Source organism: Harpia harpyja, chromosome Z (genome assembly GCF_026419915.1).
Source record: "Harpia harpyja isolate bHarHar1 chromosome Z, bHarHar1 primary haplotype, whole genome shotgun sequence".
Taxonomy (NCBI): Eukaryota; Metazoa; Chordata; class Aves; order Accipitriformes; family Accipitridae; genus Harpia; species Harpia harpyja.
Genome location: NC_068969.1, coordinates 85025284 through 85044578, shown reverse-complemented (window position 1 = coordinate 85044578; position 19295 = coordinate 85025284). Strand labels below are relative to the sequence as shown.

The window sequence follows — 19295 nt, the reverse complement described above, 5'->3', positions numbered from 1 at the left end:
TCACCCCTTTTCTCTTTTTTCTTCCTTTTCTCCCCTTTTTTATTCACCTTTACCCCTGCCTTTTCCCCCTTCTCCCCCCTGCCCCCTTTTTCTCTCTCTCCCTTTGCTTTTTTCTATAAACATGAAAAATTCTCAGTCTCTTCCCATGTCTGAGCAAGATAAATGAACTAATTTAAAATATTTTCCATGCCTCATCTGTCCACTCCACAAGCTGTCAATGAGCTTGGATTGGGAGCTTTCATGCCAATAGTCCACAGTGAGCAGTTGTATTATTTTGAAATAAGAAATTTGTTTCCATGGCAAACTTGGAACGCTTTGCAACTGTGCTGCAATCCACATACTTTTGGGTTTATGCAAGAAAGATGATACTTTATGAGATTTTTTTTAAGCAAAAGGTCATTCGCCTACCTGTCTAAGATAAAGCCATCATATTGTTCTTTTTTTTTTTTTATCTTTTGAGGGAAAGCAACAGGGGAAAAAAAAAATGGAGAAAAAACCCAACTCATTTTAAACATGTTATAATTTCAATTTTTGCTTCTGCATTTTTGATGACAACCATTTTAGCCAGTAAGTATATTAGTAACCAGTATATTTCAATTTAGTGGGAGCAATGGTTTCACAGATTTTAATAACAGCTAACTACTCCAAGACACTGCTTACCCTCTTCTGCAGTGGGATCAGATTATTCTAAATATTTACTTAGTGAAGTTAGTACAGGACTTAGAAATGAGTGAAACATTTAGAAATAACTTACTGTTTCTGAGATTCCTCAAACTGATTCATTTTAGATTGTGGAATTTTTTAAACTTCTTACACTTAATACATTTTAATATGTCTTAAAGAATGTCATAAATTTTCTGTACTGCCTTATCACTTTTGCCTGTTCAAATGACACTATTTTCTGGTTAGGTATAATGTTAACATCAACTCTGCAAAAAAATAGATTTGGGCTTTTGGCTGAAAGCTTCAGAAATAATCTTTCCTTTGTAAGCTATGCAGTCCCCCAAGCTTTTCAGAACTGAAAAAAACCTTGCTGTGAGGCAGAGCATGTTTAAATTCTGTGTGCCTTGACCCCTTCCTAAAATTAAAAAAAACCCAACCAAAACAACCAAAAAAACAACCCCAAAACAAGCAAAAAATACCCCATACCCCTCCACCCTGGAATAGCCCTTTATTCCCAGTTTTGACTTATTCAGTTGTTTATATGCCATTGATAGCACCTGGAAATAGCATGACTCACATTTGCTCGATTTACTGTAGGGGTGCCAGGTAGTTCCTGGCCAGTGGCATAACCACGCTGAATGGTTTTAAATATCCTTCTTTTCTAATGGTGTATTCTGTCCACAATAGCTTCCCTTCAACAGAGAACAACTTGACAAGCAGCTGTGTCCTCATTCAGTGTACTTCACAAGCACAATATTTTCCCTCCCAGGGGCAAAGTGCATTCACCTACATAATTGGCCATGACCCCTTCTTGCCCAGAGGACATACACTGAAGTCCATTCCCATTTTCTAATCTTTTAAGACAGAAAGCAGCACATTACTGTCATGCTAGTAGGTAAATGAAATTTTGGTATGTGTGCTTGTATTGTCAGAGGTTTCTGTTTGAATTTTAAAAGATTCTTTTTTCTAAACTTTTGAACATGGATGTCTTAAATGCTATATGATTGGCTCTTTAGTAATTTTGTTTTCTTTAGGTGTGTGTGCAAATACCTTTTTAGTTTATTGGTATCACCTTACCAACTAGCCATTCTCAGAAGGATAGAGAGTTTATTGGATAAGATATGGTGGTAACTTTGTTTTGATAAAGACTGTCTTTGCATTTTTTCATTTCAGTAAATTGCTTGCAGGATATTGCTAAGAATATAATCCTTTTAATGCTGCATCTCAATGTTCTAATTTTAACAGCTCTCTTATTAAAATGTTAAATTCTCTCTGTGTGTGTTTGTATGTATTCATATGAAGTGTTATAAAGCAATTATTATAAAATAAACTATACAGAAACAGTGATCTTCTCTGTATTGAGTATAAATAATATCACTTTTCAGAGCTGTGCTTTGCATGAAATGACAACTCATGAAGGAGTGGAGCCTGAAATGGCCATGCAGTCTCTTAAAGTTCTCTATTCATTGTCTGTTAGGGACTTTTCTGAGTTAGCAATTCTAGATGTCTTCTCTAAGTACTTTGTGTGGTCATGCTCTGTTTTAGTTGGAGATCTGTCTCTTTTGAAATCTGAATAGTACAAAGTCTGCCACTAGAATTTATCTTGATTGGTTTTGCAGAAAAAGACCTGGGGATCATGGTGGAGAAATTAAATGAATGACAAGTATGCCCTTGCAGCAAAGAGGGCCAGCTGCATCCTGGGCTTGATTTGTAAGACTGTAGACGGCAGGCCCAGGGAATTGATACATCCTTCCCGTTTCTTTGGCACTTGTAAGGCTGCACCTGGTGTCCCCACTATTGACATATAGCAGCAGGTCCAATGAAAGGCCACTGAGATGGTCAGGGCTGGAGCACAGGATGTATGCAGAGAGACTGAAGAAACTGGGTCTGTTCAGCCTGGAAAAGAGACACCTTTTTGCAGAGATCTTACTGCTTTTTATAACTAGGTAATCAGAGGATAAAGGGAAGATGGAGATGGATGCTTTCTGGAAGTGCATGGTGATGGCTTGAGAGGCAAAGAACGCAAATCAGAACATGGTGAATTCCAGTGTTGTGTAAAGAAAGGGGTTTCTTACTTTGAAAGCTAGTGGTCAAACACTTGAACAGGTGTCCAGCAAAGTTGAGGGTTCTTTGTCCTTGGAGATGTTCAAAACTGAGCTGGACAGGCCTTGTGCAACCTGATTTAGGTCTGCTTTAGGTCTGCTTTGGCAAGGTGTTGGACCACATGACCTCTGGAGGTCCCCTCCAACCTCCATTATTCTTTGACTCTATGGAAATATTTTAGCTCTCATTTTGTGCAGTTGTTTTGTCTCTGCACTATGTGCTTGGGCTAAGAAATGTGATTGTGACTGGATGGCTGGAGTGCAGAAAAGAATCTGAAGATGACTGTTGCCTTTAATTTCCAGTAATGCCTATAGGAATCGACTGGAAAGATTGCAGTTACAATATAATACTGGGACCCCTAACCACCATATCTGGCTGAGGCTGCAGCAGTGAGGCAGCAAACTGATGCCTCATCACCTTTTTAGCCTAAATGGCCCTTCACAACTTGTCAGGCATTTTAGCTTTTGTGTAAATGGTGAATCTATTCAAACTGGTCTATGCAAATCCAAAGCAAAGTTTTAATAAAAATGTTTTTTTCCTGGAGAACAAAGAAAAGGAGATTCTTTCCAGCCTCACATATTTATCATCCTGGAATTTTGCCCTTCCAATACTAGTATCAACCATTTCTTCTTGTTCATTTCAGGATGACTGAAAGATGCACTGAATACAGGCATGATGCTTCTATAAAATTAAACTTTTTAAGGCTGTGTGTTTAATTGTTCATATGGTACAATGAAGAAGCTAAAAGGTGAAAATTATGGGGGAAAAAAACCCCAAAGAAGACATGCAACATTTCAAAGCTACAGAGGAGGAAGCATTGGCAAAAAGATTTGTTTTGTCCTGTAATAAAAACGCATTTGAAAAAAGTATGTATGAATACATAAGAACTAGAGTTAAGCTAAAATCATGAGAGTCTCCTTACAAAGTCACAGAAGGGTCACAGTTACATACTAATATTTCAGAAGGGAGGTAGATATGAAGTGGGCAAAAGAAGAGTTAAGATGATTAAATTCTCAGTGTCACCTGGTGTATATGAATCTGGAAGGAAGGGGGGGGTATTCTTGTGTTCAATGACTATGTGCTAGCAGCATATTCATTATATATGTAGTGATTCTTCTTTTTGAAGGAGATCTTGGTGATTGAATATTTTCCTTTTAGTATTTATTGATAATAAGACTTTGAGGAGATAGTAGAGATATGTGTATGTGGTATTTTTATCAGTAGATCTCTAGGGTAAGATTACAGACCTCTCAAGTGCTTTCTGGGTATCTCCAACAGCATAGAAAACTAATGGTACTGCTGTAGCCTGAAAATAGAGTAGGGACTTAACTGCAGTGCTTGGTGTTGAAATCTAATTACAAATATTGAGGACTTCAAGAATACTGAAAATAAATACACGGAAGTTTACTTCCCTAGATATGGCATAGTTGTAGGTATTGCGGTGGTGACTACCAGTGTGCAGGCAACAGTTGGAGCTCTAACGAGGTCTTTTATTTCTTCCTTTTTGCCTCACGACACTCACCTTTTACAAATTAAGGAGATTACATAGTGTATCACAGGAACATAAACCTTTTCAGGCACTTTCTAAAATAAGAACTTCTTCACCAAGTGTTTTGTTTTCTATGATTGTTTTTCTTTCTCTTTTAACCTACAGTGTAAGGACTTTTTCATTACAATCACACAATCTGTGCTTCAGAAGAGCTAAGTTTTTTTTTTAACTCTACACTATGTGTTTGTCTTTCATTTGCTATGAATTAAAAAGCTATCGGTACCTTAGCAGTTTCACTGAAATAGTAGATGTATACTGCATTTATACATAATTTTGCAAGTCCTGATAATATTTTATCAGCTCTTAAAATTGTATATTAAACAATATATATATTTGTTGCCATTTCAAGATCTTTTCATGTTTAATTCAAAATTATACAACATGACTTGCAAGTTCACTCATTGAGAGTAGACCCCAACTTACATTATTTCAGAGTTATTAGAAAATAAGATTACTGTTTCTAATTGCTACTGATGCATAAATGTTATGTTTACTTCTCTGCTGGAATATATGACTAAGAGAATTTCACGTACATCTAGATAATGTCTGCCGTCTTTAATTTGCCATAGCCCCATGCTATAGGCAGACTTACTGAGTAGTAGGAAATTACAAATAATTTTCTACAAGCATTGTTTCCCCCCCTCCCTGAGGTACTGGTTGTTATGTTTGAAGTACCAGAGGGATGCAAAATAATCTTTTGATACTTTATCTAACAACATTATTAGTTAATTTTATATAATTTTCTAAACATGTTGAACAAAGAAGTAGAATAGATGATCTAAGAAACTCTTTTTCTTCACATGTTCTGATTCTCAGGTCTGTTAGTTTCATAGCTGAAATATTCAGCTTGGTTTAGATTAATCAGGAATAAAAGGAAACATAAACTGAAAAAAAAGTAATGAGCTTGTTTCCATAGAAACATGCTATACTCTCTGCCAAAATTAAGTGCTGACTTTGTATTCTGAAAGATGGTTGTGCAGACAACATGCGCTCACTGATCTGCAGATAATGTGTCAAATGTCTTCATAGTATGCATCTTCTGACTGTGTTGTGCGTCGTTAACAAATCTTTGTGCCAGTACCTTTCTACCAACTTTTGCAGTATGACTAGACTGTAATCTTTTCTCACTTCTAATCCATGTTATGGCTTTGGACTGGAGAAAGAAAAGATTAGTTTCACCGCGCATTTTATACTATATGTCTCAAGTTATAACAGTTGATAAGCTGGTGAAGCTCCTTCTGTCAATATTCTCTGTGAAATCGTTGCTCTGTTAAAATCTATGGGTATTTTACTGTTGGTCACAGTAGGACCAACATTTCATATCTAGAGTGTGATCATACACAACAGCAATATTGCTTGTCTGGTATTTATCAATTCTGATGGAAAGCAGATTCATTACAAAATGCAGAGGTGTTAAAGCAGATCTTACAGAAGAAAAAAAAAATTATCCAAGATTTTTCATTAATTTCCTAAACTTTACGATGGTGTCTCTGTCTTAGTGTTTATTTCCAGTGATACCTAGAAGGCCAAAAATGCCAAATATATAAAAGAGGATGAGAATATACAATTCAGTTACTGACTAGTAGTTAATAACCATCTGCAGCAGTAGAAGAAGAGCTTTTATGGGTTGATTTTTAGTAGTATTTGGAAATATAATAATTTTTGGAGGCTTTCTTGAAATAGCTTCTTTTTGTAGAATTTAATGCCTTACTATAGTGAGCTTCTTCGCATAAGTCATTCTTCTTGCCGAGGCATAGAAATACTTTGGGGAGAAATCAATACTCCCAAATTGTTTCCTAAAATCCAGCCTCGGCTTTCTGCTGCAACCTCAGGTTGTGCTTATTTTCATAAATCTTTGCATGAGAAAGCAGTGTTACTGTGTTTAATTAATGATCCTGTGAGGGACTGGAATTTTGTTTTGTAAATATTACTCCTTTTGAGGGAAGTAATATCAAATTCTTTATATAAGGATGCATAAAAATTATTATGAAAGCTATCAGTGGGCTTTCTTCTGCAAAACACTGGCATCCAGTTTCCTCAGACTCGTTCTTTAAAATCCATTCTGTTTATATATTTGCAATCTATTAATATTAAAGAGCTATTCCACAATTAGAAAATCCATTTGCATCAGACTGTTTTTCATTTTGGGGGCAAAAAGAGGTCATTTCACCATCTAGAAAATTGCAGTACATTCTTCTGTCCTATATTCTTAATCTCCAGTTATATAAACAATTTTATTTATTCTCCAATTCATTTTGCATCTGAATCTCTGATTAAGATTGATCCTCAGCTACTTCCCCCATTGTCTAATATCTTTGCACTAATATCTAGCAAGCATTAAGTCAAAATGACATTCTTTCTAGCTATCTAGGTTGTTGAATTTGCTTTAGCTGGTAGGAACAGCTGTAGTTTCAGGCTACTGCAACACTGTCAGTTGGGCATTGAATTAGCATGATCGTATTTCAGTAAATGTGTTCATAGTACACCAAGCTTGTTAATTTCACAAGAAGCAAGCTTACGTACCTAACTACAAGGTTCGTCCAGACAGAGAGCTGTTTAGATTCTATCCTCTGCAGGAGTGGTTCAAGATTGGTTCCATTCTATACAATTCCTTCATTTTACAAACTTCTGAAAGTCAGACTTCAGAGAGGGGTGGAAGGGAGAGTGAAATCTCAGTCTTCACAAACGGTGATTCCCTCTCATCTCATAATTTTGATGCGCTTTTCCTCTGGTCACTTTCAGTGATTTTGAGTTAGAAGCTGGGGGAGGGAAAGAATTGCCAGTATGGGTCAGACACAGCACAGTTCAATTTACTACTTACATCTAATACACAGCTTGGTATGTAGCTCAGCTAAGGTTCCTAAAGTCTATGCAAAGCAGATAGTTTGCTCTGCTTTTATTCTGTGTATGTTGATTTTATTAATCAAATACAGTAGATTAACTGTTTGACTTATGTTTTCACAGATGAAGGAGCTTTTTCTCATATCTCTGAATGGGGCCGTGCTGCCTGATACAGTTATGCAACCTGTGAATTTGCTTGTACACTTGACTTTTATTTGTGCATATGTGTACTTTTCAAAATTCATGCCTAACTTTGAGACTCATTGTAAAGCTGAGGTACATCTGCATCATCCCTTTCAGTGTTGTACTTGTACAAAGGACACAGCATCTTACAAATAATAGGAGACATTTCATTATTTGTCAACCTTGATTCTTTTCATGCTTTCTGAAAGAAGACTGATTTTCAGAATTTTTCTGGTATTCCATAAGCACAGGGAGATATAGGATTATTTTTTTCCTGCATGTACAGTAACTTTTTTTTCCCCTGTTCATATCCCTGATCTTAATCTTTTTGATACCTGAAGAGTGTAGCACAAAAGATTAATATGTGTTTGGAGTTAACTGATGTAACAACTACCTTCCATGTATTTGGCAGTGAGATGGTTTCATCTCATGGTTAAAACCCAGGAAGTATTTTCACTTTCTTCATGTGACTTGAAGTCTTCATCCACATATTTACATATGGCCAAGCAGTATTCCTTTTATATAAGAGTAAATCTGAAGTAATTTAACTTTTCATCAGTATTACAGTAATTTTACACCAGCAAGATGAAAATAAGAGTAAAGTCAATAGTAATTCAACAGCTTTTTTTAAAATTTTTTTTTAATACTTTCAAGTTGCAACTCTGAAAAGTACTGTGAAAAATAAATTTTCTTAAAATACGTCAGTTTGTCTAATACGTTCTTGTTAGAACATATTAGAGGAGGGGTGAAGTTTTGCTCTAATTTCTGTGGATTTGGCCATCCCACTTACTGTGCTACATTTTCAGTTTTCCTGACTGCACTTTCAGCTTCCCTTCCAGCATCTCTCACTGTCCTCATGTTGCTTTTATTTTTCTCAGCTATTCCACTTCTGAAAGGTGATAAGCCTTAAAATAGAACAATTGTACATATGTATAGTTGTAAGTGCATCTTTTGTGGAAGCATTATTCATGTAATGCAATGTTTTAGATTTCTGCATCTCCCAAGTTTCTTACCTTAGTAAGATGCCAAAGAAACTTACAGCCATGTTGTAATGTTTGCATATTTGCTGCCTTGTACAAGTGCAGCCAATAATTTAAAGGGATCAGCATTTCCTGTGTAACGTACTTCCTTCAGTTACTGCTAGTTTATCTGCACTTTACTTTTTTATCCCTTTTCTCCATTCTCTACATTTTGTTTGAACTGCATTTTTGGAGTGTTTAGTCAGAACACAGCTGTTTATTTTGTTTGTTTTTTTGTTTTTATACTCATATGTGTTCTGTACTTCAGTCTTCCTTCGTTAAGCTGACCGGTGAATTTGTGTGTATATCTGTGTGAAAAAGCATTCAAAAGGAGCTGTGTGTTTGCATGAACTCAGTGTCTAGACATTACACGTAATAGATTTTAATTGTATTTTCTTTCTGGAATTTTACTTGGTTCTGAATATGTATATATAAAAAAATCCTTAAGCTGCCTCGAGAAACAGTCACTTCACTTATCTGCAAATGGCTTCATGCACGAAAACACAAATGCACACTGAGATATCAGCATATCAGTGAAGTCTCTGGACCATTTGTTTTGATGGTGAAATCATCTTTACCTCTTACTAGTCTTTCAGACCCGATGCTGCTACAGCAGACTGAGCTGAGTTCTGGTCCTTTTAGTGAATGATAGGTCAATTTTTTAACTAAGTTCCACATGCCAGATGCTGCTCTTGTTTCTGCTTGTGCAAAGCCATGCAGGCTGTTGGCTTTCAGAGGGTAGATATGAAGGCAGAACTTGAAGAGTATTTCACATTCAGAATGATGTGTGAACTAGAACCCTGCATGACCAATGAGCTAGCACTTACTTCAGTCACAAACTGAATGCCAGAAGCCATTGAAACTATGGAATTATATAACAGAATTTCTGCAGATTTTCTTCAGAATATGGAAATTAATAAACAATAGAACAAAATTCTCTGGTAACCTGGGAAGAAGAATTTGATATGAGTTAATTTGAAATACTTTGAATTATTACCCATATAGTAAAAATAAATCAAAATTATTCTTACTCGTGTTCCCAGCATAGGCAGACAAGAGGGCATTTAACAAAATCAGTGACTAGCAAATTTAGAACAAATGAAAGTAACCACTATTCCAGCAATATGTTTTCAAATGACTGAATTCACTGGTTTGTGTCATTAAATAAAATGTCTGTATCTTAGAATAGCTGAGATAGTTTTGTGATCATCAATAACATTTGCATTTTTGTTAGCCATGAGAGAGTTATCAGAGGATAGTTCCCGTATGTAATATAACACAGTTGTCTGTAGATGTTACTGAGGTAATTATTCTATCTAGCATGTTTGTTAATGTTTTTCGGTGGCAAGATACCGGTTGTCTTGTACTTTGTCTTTTTTTAGTATGGTGGAGCTTATTTCCCAGACTTAGTTAACCTAGCTCATGTCCTTTCATTTGTTTCATATGGGCCACTTATGTCACTTACAAAATAGTGACAATATTTTGACGCGGTCTCCATTTTGGCAAAAGGGAAAAAAATGGTATGTCTTGACACTGGTAAGGCTGTTGACATGACGTTTTAATATATGAAGTGGGGAAACACAGGCTGCTTAATCACCATTATATTAAATACACAACCAATGAAAACCAGACTAGAAAAAATGAAAAGGGGCTTAGGAACAGCCTTCAGCTGTGGAATTATGCAAAGGCTTGAGATAAAGAAAAAATTTCTAACTTTGAGGAGATTTATCCACTGTAACAGGTTATCTGAGGATGTTGTAGAAACCGTTTCATGGACATGTTAGATTAGCCATGTTCCAAAGACTGTCTAAGTATATATTTAGTCCAGCTTCAAAGAAGGGGGCTAGGTTAAATATTTGGAATTCCTGTCTAGCCCTACACTTCTGTGGGTCTATTCTTTTTATTTTTGAGTCTTGCTGTTACTTTTTGCAGAATTATGCATAGGTTTTTTGATTTACCTTTTTTAGGAGGATCAGGTTAATTTGCAGAGCAGTGTATGGAATTTGAAATGAAACTTTAAAATAGCTTTCTATCTATCAGTTTTCTTACTATAGCACCAGAACAGATCATCTTCACATTAACGTAAAAAAGGCAAAAATGATATCTATTAATTATCATACTACTAAGTTATCTTGTAATTCATAAATGCTGGTTCTTTTGCGATGCATATTGCAAGGTATCAGATGTAATCAGTGAAGCACAAATAACTTTTCAGTCCTTGAGATACTTCTACAAGTCAATGGAGTTGGGGTTGTTGCATTAAAGGGTAAAGAAGTTTGGCAGAAAATAAACCCCCTTGCATTCCAGCTTGTGCACAGGTATCAGAGAGGCTGGGGGCAGCTAGGCTTAGATTCTGAGTGATGCCCAATTCAGTGCTATAAGTCTGGTTGTGTTCAGTGTATTGAACTATCACGATTTCGGATGCACTAATAGTGCACTGTACTTTCAATTTAGTCGCATTCAATGAACTATTATGGCCAGACTTAAGGAGTTTGGTCACGTTTGATAAACTATCACGGCTAGATTTTAATGAATAGCAGTTTATTAAAGCAACAGGAGTACAGTTTCTTTTGGATTGCCAGTGATAAATACACTGTCTGCAAAGCATGTGCAAATAATAACTGTCGACTACAAGCGCACTAAATTATGGAAAAACTCTCTAGAGATTTCTAAGTTTCCAGGGGAAGCACTGGGTATAACTGAAGGTTCAAATCTTACCCAGTAGGCATCCCTATGGGGGGCAAGAGAGATTCAGCCTGTCGACTGATCCCAGAAGTCAGCATGTCCTCCCGACTTGTCTATGATGGTATCTTCCCTAGCATTCCTCCTCGCTTAAGCCCTTTTATACTATTTTCTTATTTTTAGGTGGAGCTTGAGTGACTCTAGTCATACATACCTTTATTATGATTGGTGTAAAATCTCCTTGCTTTACTTTTAAAGGTATACACTAGAAAAAATTCAGAGCACATGCTCAGTGAGGGGTGGTTGCACCTTGGAGGCGGGTAGCTGTTGGGATGGAGGTGTGTTTTGGTATTATAATGAGAATAAGCAAAGTTCACCTAGAGAACATGATTTAGCATGTCACTATTCCAGAACTGGGCACTTATGATATAAATCAGAAGTAAGACAATAGTGTTGACAGAACCCCCATATTTCACCTCCTTGCTTCAGTGGATTCAATGCAGGGACCTTCCATTCTTGTTCCAGTAGTTCCAGTTCCCCATCCCTGCAGTGATATCATAGAGCCTGGCCGTGGTGTCTCTACTCTGCTCCACCCTCTATGATGTTGTTTCTCAGAGTCAGCATACCAAGCTCCCCTGGTGTTGCTAACATCTAAGGTTGCAGGTTATGTTGCTTAGGGGATTATTATGGAACAGATTTTGTGTATATTCACCGCATTCCACCCTGGACATTTACGTTTTCTTAAGAGGGGCACATATCAATAAGTCACCGCCAGCAATCATTCCACAACGGTAATATGGTAAATATTCTGTTTATTTTGCTTCTACAGAAATGTATCTTCTGCAGACAGAGAATTAAGAAAATGTCTGGTGCCTGCATTCAGTGTTCATATGGACGCTGCCCAGCATCCTTCCATGTTACCTGTGCCCATGCTGCAGGAGTGCGGATGGAACCTGATGACTGGCCATATGTTGTCTACATCACATGTTTCAGGCACAAGATCAACCAAAATATGGTAAGGAATTTGTTTCCTTATTTGTTAAAAAATGGAACTGCAGAATTAAAGTATGTTTCCAGAGAAAATGGAAGAAAGGATCCACACTATGTATTGTAATGGCTCCATTTATGATATTTCCGTACATAGCAAACTACATCTTGAAGGTTTTTCCTTGTGCCATCACCTGGGAGAAGTGATACTTAATATGCCTAACACATTTTTGCATTAGAGTCATTGCTGAATGTATTGTTTTGACAGCCAGAACAAATCTTTGAATTCTCTGTTTTGTTAACCTGGAGTGTATTACGAATACCCAGCTCACAGTATCTTGCAAATACTCACTGTGAGATAAAGGATATGGTGTATATGTAAGTTCTTTGTTCTGCAGCCAAACAGTGTCTTGCAAATATTCAATTATAATTATTCTGTCGTCTGGCAAAGTAACACTGGTATGTCATGAAAATTCATGTTATTACTGTGCCTTTTTATTTCTAGTCTGTGCTGGGAGGAACCTTTAATTTTAGATGAGACACTTGAAGATTTAGTTTAATGTCTTTTATTCGAATGAATTGTTACTATCTCAGTTAAGAGAGAACCCTTGCTATTTATCTTGGGCTTTTAAAACTGTGTTTTGTTTCCTAGCAAACTAGAAGGACCTAACATAGTCTTATTAAGGAAATACCTTAAGTTAGTCAAGTTGAGAATTTACAATTTGCAAACTTTCTATCTCCTTTATATATTAGAAGTGAAAAAAACCCCAAACCAGGTAATGCCTGTATAATGTATGTCTGTCTTTCAAGAAGTTGTGAGTGAATCCTTGGTCTTAATGACAAGTCTACTGAAGAGTAGGATTTTCTTTCGAGTGTAGTAAAATGTAATGCCTCCCAACTAGAGTAATCAGTCCTGAGTGTTCAATCTGCTGGTGGTTCTTAAAAGGAGAAACAAATTGTGTTTCCCTGTTTAAAACTTCCATGGAACTGTTAAGCCTTTTAAAGACTTTTGTTTTCCAAAATGAATTAACATGTGAAACCAGTACACATCTTGTGATTTTAGTTTCTTCAAATGTTTTTCAAGAAACTGAGTTTGTTTTGAAAAACAAAAAAACAAACTTAAACCTCTATCTGTACAGGCCACTTAAGATACTTTTCTTGGCTTTCTTGGAAAATATTATCATTAGTTGAAAATTACTGGGTTAAAATCATGGCCAGTAAAAATAGGGCTGTTCTTCCCAAATATTTTCCAGTATTTGTTTGGGACAAGTCTTTATACTCTAGGTAGTGAGATTTGCATCAGTAGCTGGGAAATCATTCCTTGATCAAATAGGACTTTCTGCATACTTTCTTTTATTCCCTCTTCATGTGTATATGCAGCCAATTCCTCAGCTCCTTAATTTTTCCACCTTCCTCTAATATATCTGTCTCTGATGCTGGAGTCCCCTTATGCTGTTAAACAATGCATGTGATTTTCTTCACCTTATTCTCTTCTATGATATTAAATGGTAAATGTGCTGAAGTTTCAGATTATTTCTTCTAAGTTTATAGAGCACTTAATGTAGCAGTGTTTCTGTCCTAAACAGACTTTTTTTCTGGCATTTGTGTTCATGTCAATAATGTTGGTTATTAATAGAAATACCTACAAAATACTAATGAAAAACAGGTAGGTTTTTTCAGCAGAATTTATACTTTCAATCTAATATAAAACACTGCAGACTTCAGCACTCAACTTTCTTAGTGTACACTTTCTCTGGAAAAGAAAAGAAGTTATTAAATAGCTATTATTTTGAATGGTAAGAAACAAAACACATGCTCATCTGAAAAAAACACAATAGTAATAGAGTGACATGGAAACCCATAAAATCCATTTTTTCTTAGTGATTTTCTTGACCTATATTAGGTAGTGTCAAAGGAAAAAAAAACCCCACCAACTACAGAGAAACAGGATTTTGTGTGGCTACTATTTAAAAGGTGGTGTGAAGGATGTTCAAAGTAGTTTGGAATGAGACTATCACATCCTTTCCTGAAACTCAGCAACAACCTTTTTGAAAAAATCCTATCTTATTAACTTATTTCCTGTGGCTCAAATCAAAAACAGATTTGAAGAAGAGAAAGAAAAATTATACTTTTGTGTTTTTCATTGGGCCAAAAATTGGAAAGATCACGTATTTTGTTAAAGAATCTTTTTTCTGTGAAATTCTTAACTTCTGAGACAAAGGAAATTGCCATATGTTTGTATATGCTTGGTTTTATACTCTGTCTTTTGGATAATTAATCTAATCACATCTTTAAGCCTTTGGAAGTTTTTTCACCATTGGTTTTCTTGTTACACTTTTCTTAGCTATTAGCTATTCCTTCATGCAGAAATTACATTGCTCTTCACCATTAGGCATAGCGATGTATCTTCTAATGAAATTCTTTTGTTTGTCTGTTGTTTTAACTTCTTTGCTTGAAAGCAGAACAGGGGAATCATTCAGACTGAAATATACTCACTTTGGAAATTTTTACAGGAATAAAACAGATTGTCTTGTCAGCAAGAAAAATAATTTCTTCTGGTATTTAGCAATTGAAAACATTGTACACAAAGCAAGGACACAATTGGTTCTCATTTCAAGGAAGCAAAATAAAAAAATGTTTTTTCACTCATATAGGCTCTAGATATTGTGCCTAAATGCTCAGTGAATAACTGTGATTGTTACTTTCTTCAAATTTTAAAAAAATACCAAACAAAAAACCTACCTATGTACAGATAAATGTGTATTATTACTGGTAGTAGTGTATCTCTTCACCTCAGGCAAGGGCTTATTGCAATCATGAGGTGGAGTATGTATCCAAATTATTTATGGCTTTGATCTCAAGCAAATTGTGTCCAAATTATTCATCAATATACTTTCACAAGTCTTTTTTGCTGGGGATCAGGTTCTGTATTGTGTCCAGGATTTTTTCCTACTATTTTAATGTCAACCATGGAAAACATTGGCAGGTCTTCTGATGAAAAATCATCAAAAAGACAGTAAAAAGGCAAAGCGTAATCCTTGCATCTGTATAGTGCTGCCAAATGAAGTAAATATACAAATACTAAGAACTGGAGTTTTAAATGTTGATATGACTTTTCAAAAATCTGGTCTTTGGAAGTCCATGGAGTCAAAACTAAGCATGCCTCATATTTGCTGAAGGTACAGCTTTGGAAATAACACAAAAATTTGCTAGCAGAAAAGTTGTTTTATACAGAATGATTTTGGTTATTCCTGTTGCAGCCTATATTATTTTGTTATGTAAATTGGAGTGTCAATATGCAAGGAAGGCTCTGCAATTTACTACTTACAGAGAGTAGGTCATGGTTTTTTCTTTTTTCCTCTTTGACCGTGCTTGTCTCTGGGCATGAAACATATCCCTCACACTTTTTTTGTCATCAAACTGCAAGAACACTTGGAAGTACAGTTGAGAATAGGTGCTGCAGATGGATTTGTTTTGATTAAAAGAACTCTTTCATACAAAAGGAAATGAGAAAAAGAAGTTGTATGCAACTATACTAACAGGAAAAACAACCCCAAAGGATCCATACAAAGTTAGCAAAGACAGCACTGAGGGTCAGACAAAGCTAGCTGGAGGCAAACATATGCTCACAGGTGATGTTTCATTTGGAAAGCGTGATCAGAAGAGGCCATCTAGGCAGCCCCAGTTACATGCATTTTGAAAGACTGTCTTTAGAAGGGGCAAAGATAGGAGTTGCAAAAACGCACTGGATAGGAGTTGCAAAAACCTACTGTTGCTGCTTTTTGAGCTATTTCAAATTATCCTCTGCTATTATTGGCCAGTTCTTGCCTCTGTAGCACACAGGGAGCAAAGGGATGCTGTCAAATGGAAGCTGCAGATCCTTTTTCTGTTGAATACCTGAGTAATGCAATGTCATTGTTTGCCACTGTCTGCTAACTGCTGTCAGATCCTTAACATTTCAGAGAGACTAAGGCATGCCTTTAGGAAGGACATATTATTCAAAAATCATGAGCTGGCATATTTTTGAAATGTCATGCATAATTTCTATGCCTAAATTTAAGTTCCAAGGAGTAAGCTTAAAATGATGAAATGAGACTTACGTTCCTATATCAAAAAAGCCTCAGAATTTTGAAGATCCCCCATTAAAAACTGTAGTCGGAGAAAGTTTCTAGATATTTAGATATACATCAGATGCCTATTTCATGATAGTTATTATGATTTCATATACATACAGTTTATATATTTTATTTAACAAGATTTTTGTGTCCTGCCATACAGAAAATGAAGGAGAAAGTAATTTTTTCTCTTATCTTTTTGAAGTTTGCACACAGAATGGGAAGTTAACTTTTTTTTTCTTTGTATCTGGTTGTTTTCTGTATTTCTGCCACTATCTTGGTTCATCCTTGGCTTAGGTACTGTTAAAGAAAATCATGCTTTTTAAACCACAGCTTTCTCAATAATCTGGTAACAACCACAGCTGTTTCTTTAATCTGATAGACTCCCTTACATAACAAATGTCCTTTCTGATCAAAAATGACATTCTTAACATCCATAAATTCTTAAGATTTTCTGACAGGAAATGTTTTCTGCGACATGCAATCAATTACAGTGTATGCTTGTCAATATTTTTTCTGAGAAATAAATCAAGAATCCTACCAAGATAAAATACTAAAAATGATCTTCTCCTTGAGCTAGGATGCATTTCTGTTTTCTATTATTTGTTCAAATGAGCAATGACATTTCTTTGAAAATTTTATCATTAAATAAGCCTGTATTGTGTCTTAAAATATACTTTGCCTCCCTTCTTCTCTGAAGAGTTCCATCTTCAGGCTTTAAAAATTTAAACCTTTTAATAGAGCTGTTTCTCCTTGGGCTTCTGTAATATCAAGCTTTTTCTATTATCTCACATAAGTAAATCAACTAATACTCTCCAGTTTACTTTTGATCCCCTGCCCCCTCAAATAACTGAATAGACTAAAATCAAGAATTGAAAGGTAAGTTAACATTTACGTTTACATATGTTTCAAGATTGGATAAAAGGTACTAACTGACATGTTACCACTCCTGTGATTATACCAGTAAATTGTTATTTATGTAGTTAATTCTGCTACTTAGTCTAACTATAGACAGGTAAAATAAGGAAGAAACAAATTTGTTACACATCTAAATGGTTAAATAATTTGTGAGCATGCTTGGAACATTATTTCCAGGTAAACTCGAAAATGCTTTAGACACGTCATTGGGTTTTACTATCTGTGGTGACCTCAACTAAATCCTCCAAATGCGTATGTCAGGCAGAGCTCTGACACACAGAGATTTAGTTCACTGTCTCCAGAAATGGTACAGAATATCTGTACTTGGTTTGCCCTTTAGTTTGCGGGAGCAGAGAGGTTTAAAAATTCTAAGTCCCAGATATTGGTCCAAGAAAGAGGCATGATAGTGACTACAGTCTCTGCAAAAACAGAAGTGTTCAAGTTTAGGGTGGGCTTTTCCTCTTCCCCAAAAGCATTGGCATTGCTATTAATGCTTGGAATCTAACAAAAAGAACTGATGCTGTCCTTGGTTCTCCCTTTGATATTAGTGCTAAGAATTCTATAGCTGTAGCATTTTCCAGATTTTCACAGACACTTTTAAAATTTATTATATTGATTGAAGAATTCACTGTCTTTGAAGGTTTGAAAAGCAGTGCTAGGAAATTGAGTAATTACTTTAACATGTAATAAAGTATTTTCATGATGTTTACATAAACTTTTCTAATAAAAAATATTTTATGCTTAGTATACATCTGTGTCGTTGCCCCTTGTAGTAGCATCTTCCATTATAACAAAAGTTCAACTGTTCAGATATAGCCAAAGTCACAATAACTCACTTTTGCATAAGGAAATGGACCTTTGTGAGGTAACGAATAGGCAGTCAGGATCATAAGAAAGAAATGCCTTCCTTGAGTTATTAAGATGAGAAGCTCCTGATTTTATTTTTCTTGGTGAGGAAGGTTGCTTTTTAAGTGGAAGGTTCATGGGGATAAATTAGTTGGGAGCTGAGATGTAACAGCTGTCTGTATCATGTGAGCTTCTGAGCATTTGCTCACTTACAAGGTTCCATGCTTCTTTTTATTTATAGAATCAATCATGCAGTTATTGATGTAGGATTTTTGCATAGTTTAACAACCCTGCTACTCTTCTGATTGACGTAACTAGCTCTGTGGAATTAAAAGTGAGAAACAAAAAAAAATTATTGTTACTGATTTACTACATAAATAACTGATGAAGAATGGTCAATGTTGTCTAAAGTTTTAAAGCAAAAGTGCTGCACAGTACGGGTTAAGAAGTTACTCGGATATACTGCTGTAGACAGCTCTGTCAAGAACTGGATATGCATTTAGTTATTGTGTCCCATTCAGCAAAATATTAAGCAATTATGTAGATTCATACTGAAATCCAGTACTTAAAAATCCCATCATTTAAAGCAATGCAAGACCACAGTCTGGGTTCATCACATCTTACCTCTTCAAGCAAATTCTACAAATTATTCTACAAATAAAATTTACAAATATTGCTAATTGTGTAAGTGTTATTGATCTAATGCAGAATAGTTAGAAGGCATCAGTTGCAAAAATATTTTTGAGTGCTGTGATTTATTATTCTTCAGATGCCATTTGTTTTCTCATAAAATGCAAAAACTTTGTATGTAAAACAAATTTGTGTGATCATGATTGGAAGGAAAGATTTTGCAGTTGAAGTTTTTATATTGAGTGGTGAACTGTTATCAATTCTGTTTTCACAGTGACAAATTTCTGATGAGTAAGCTGGTATTTTAAAATGACTTTTTCTTTTAAATTCTTCCTTTTTTCAAGAGAGCTAAAGCACATAAGAAGGCCATTACAGTTGGGCAGACAGTCATCACAAAACACAGAAATACAAGATACTATAGTTGCAGGGTCATAGGAGTGACATCTCAACTTTTCTATGAAGTCATGTTTGATGATGGCTCTTTCAGTCTGGATACTTTTCCTGAAGACATTGTAGTAAGTACTTTCTCAGATACCTGTCCTTTCTGGTTTGTTTGGGGGTTTTTGTTTTTGGGGGTTTTTTGGTTTTGGTTTGTTTGTTGTGTTTTTTTTTTAAATTAGAGAGTTGAACCTTTTGAACTACTTCTTTTGACCCTGAGGAGATAACATCTTAATATTGTTTGTGTTTGTTACTTTTGCTGCTGAGAATGATTATTTTCTAACGGGCTTCCAAACCTTGGTTGTTCTAATTAGTCCTCGC

At 35.5% G+C, this 19295-nt stretch overlaps 1 protein-coding gene across 5 annotated transcripts in view; it reads left to right on the top strand.

Annotated features, from left to right (window-relative positions):
• Positions 1-19295, top strand: part of KDM4C (lysine demethylase 4C) — a 279669-nt gene that overhangs the window by 237083 nt on the left and 23291 nt on the right. For all 5 annotated transcript variants that reach the window (XR_008233386.1, XM_052776209.1, XM_052776206.1 and 2 more), the window contains 2 exons: positions 11870-12055; positions 18881-19051. Coding sequence is in view for 4 of the 5 variants with exons in the window: in XM_052776209.1 (XP_052632169.1) it covers positions 11870-12055; positions 18881-19051 (357 nt within the window). In the remaining variant the exon portion in view is untranslated. The remainder of the gene's footprint in view (positions 1-11869; positions 12056-18880; positions 19052-19295) is intronic.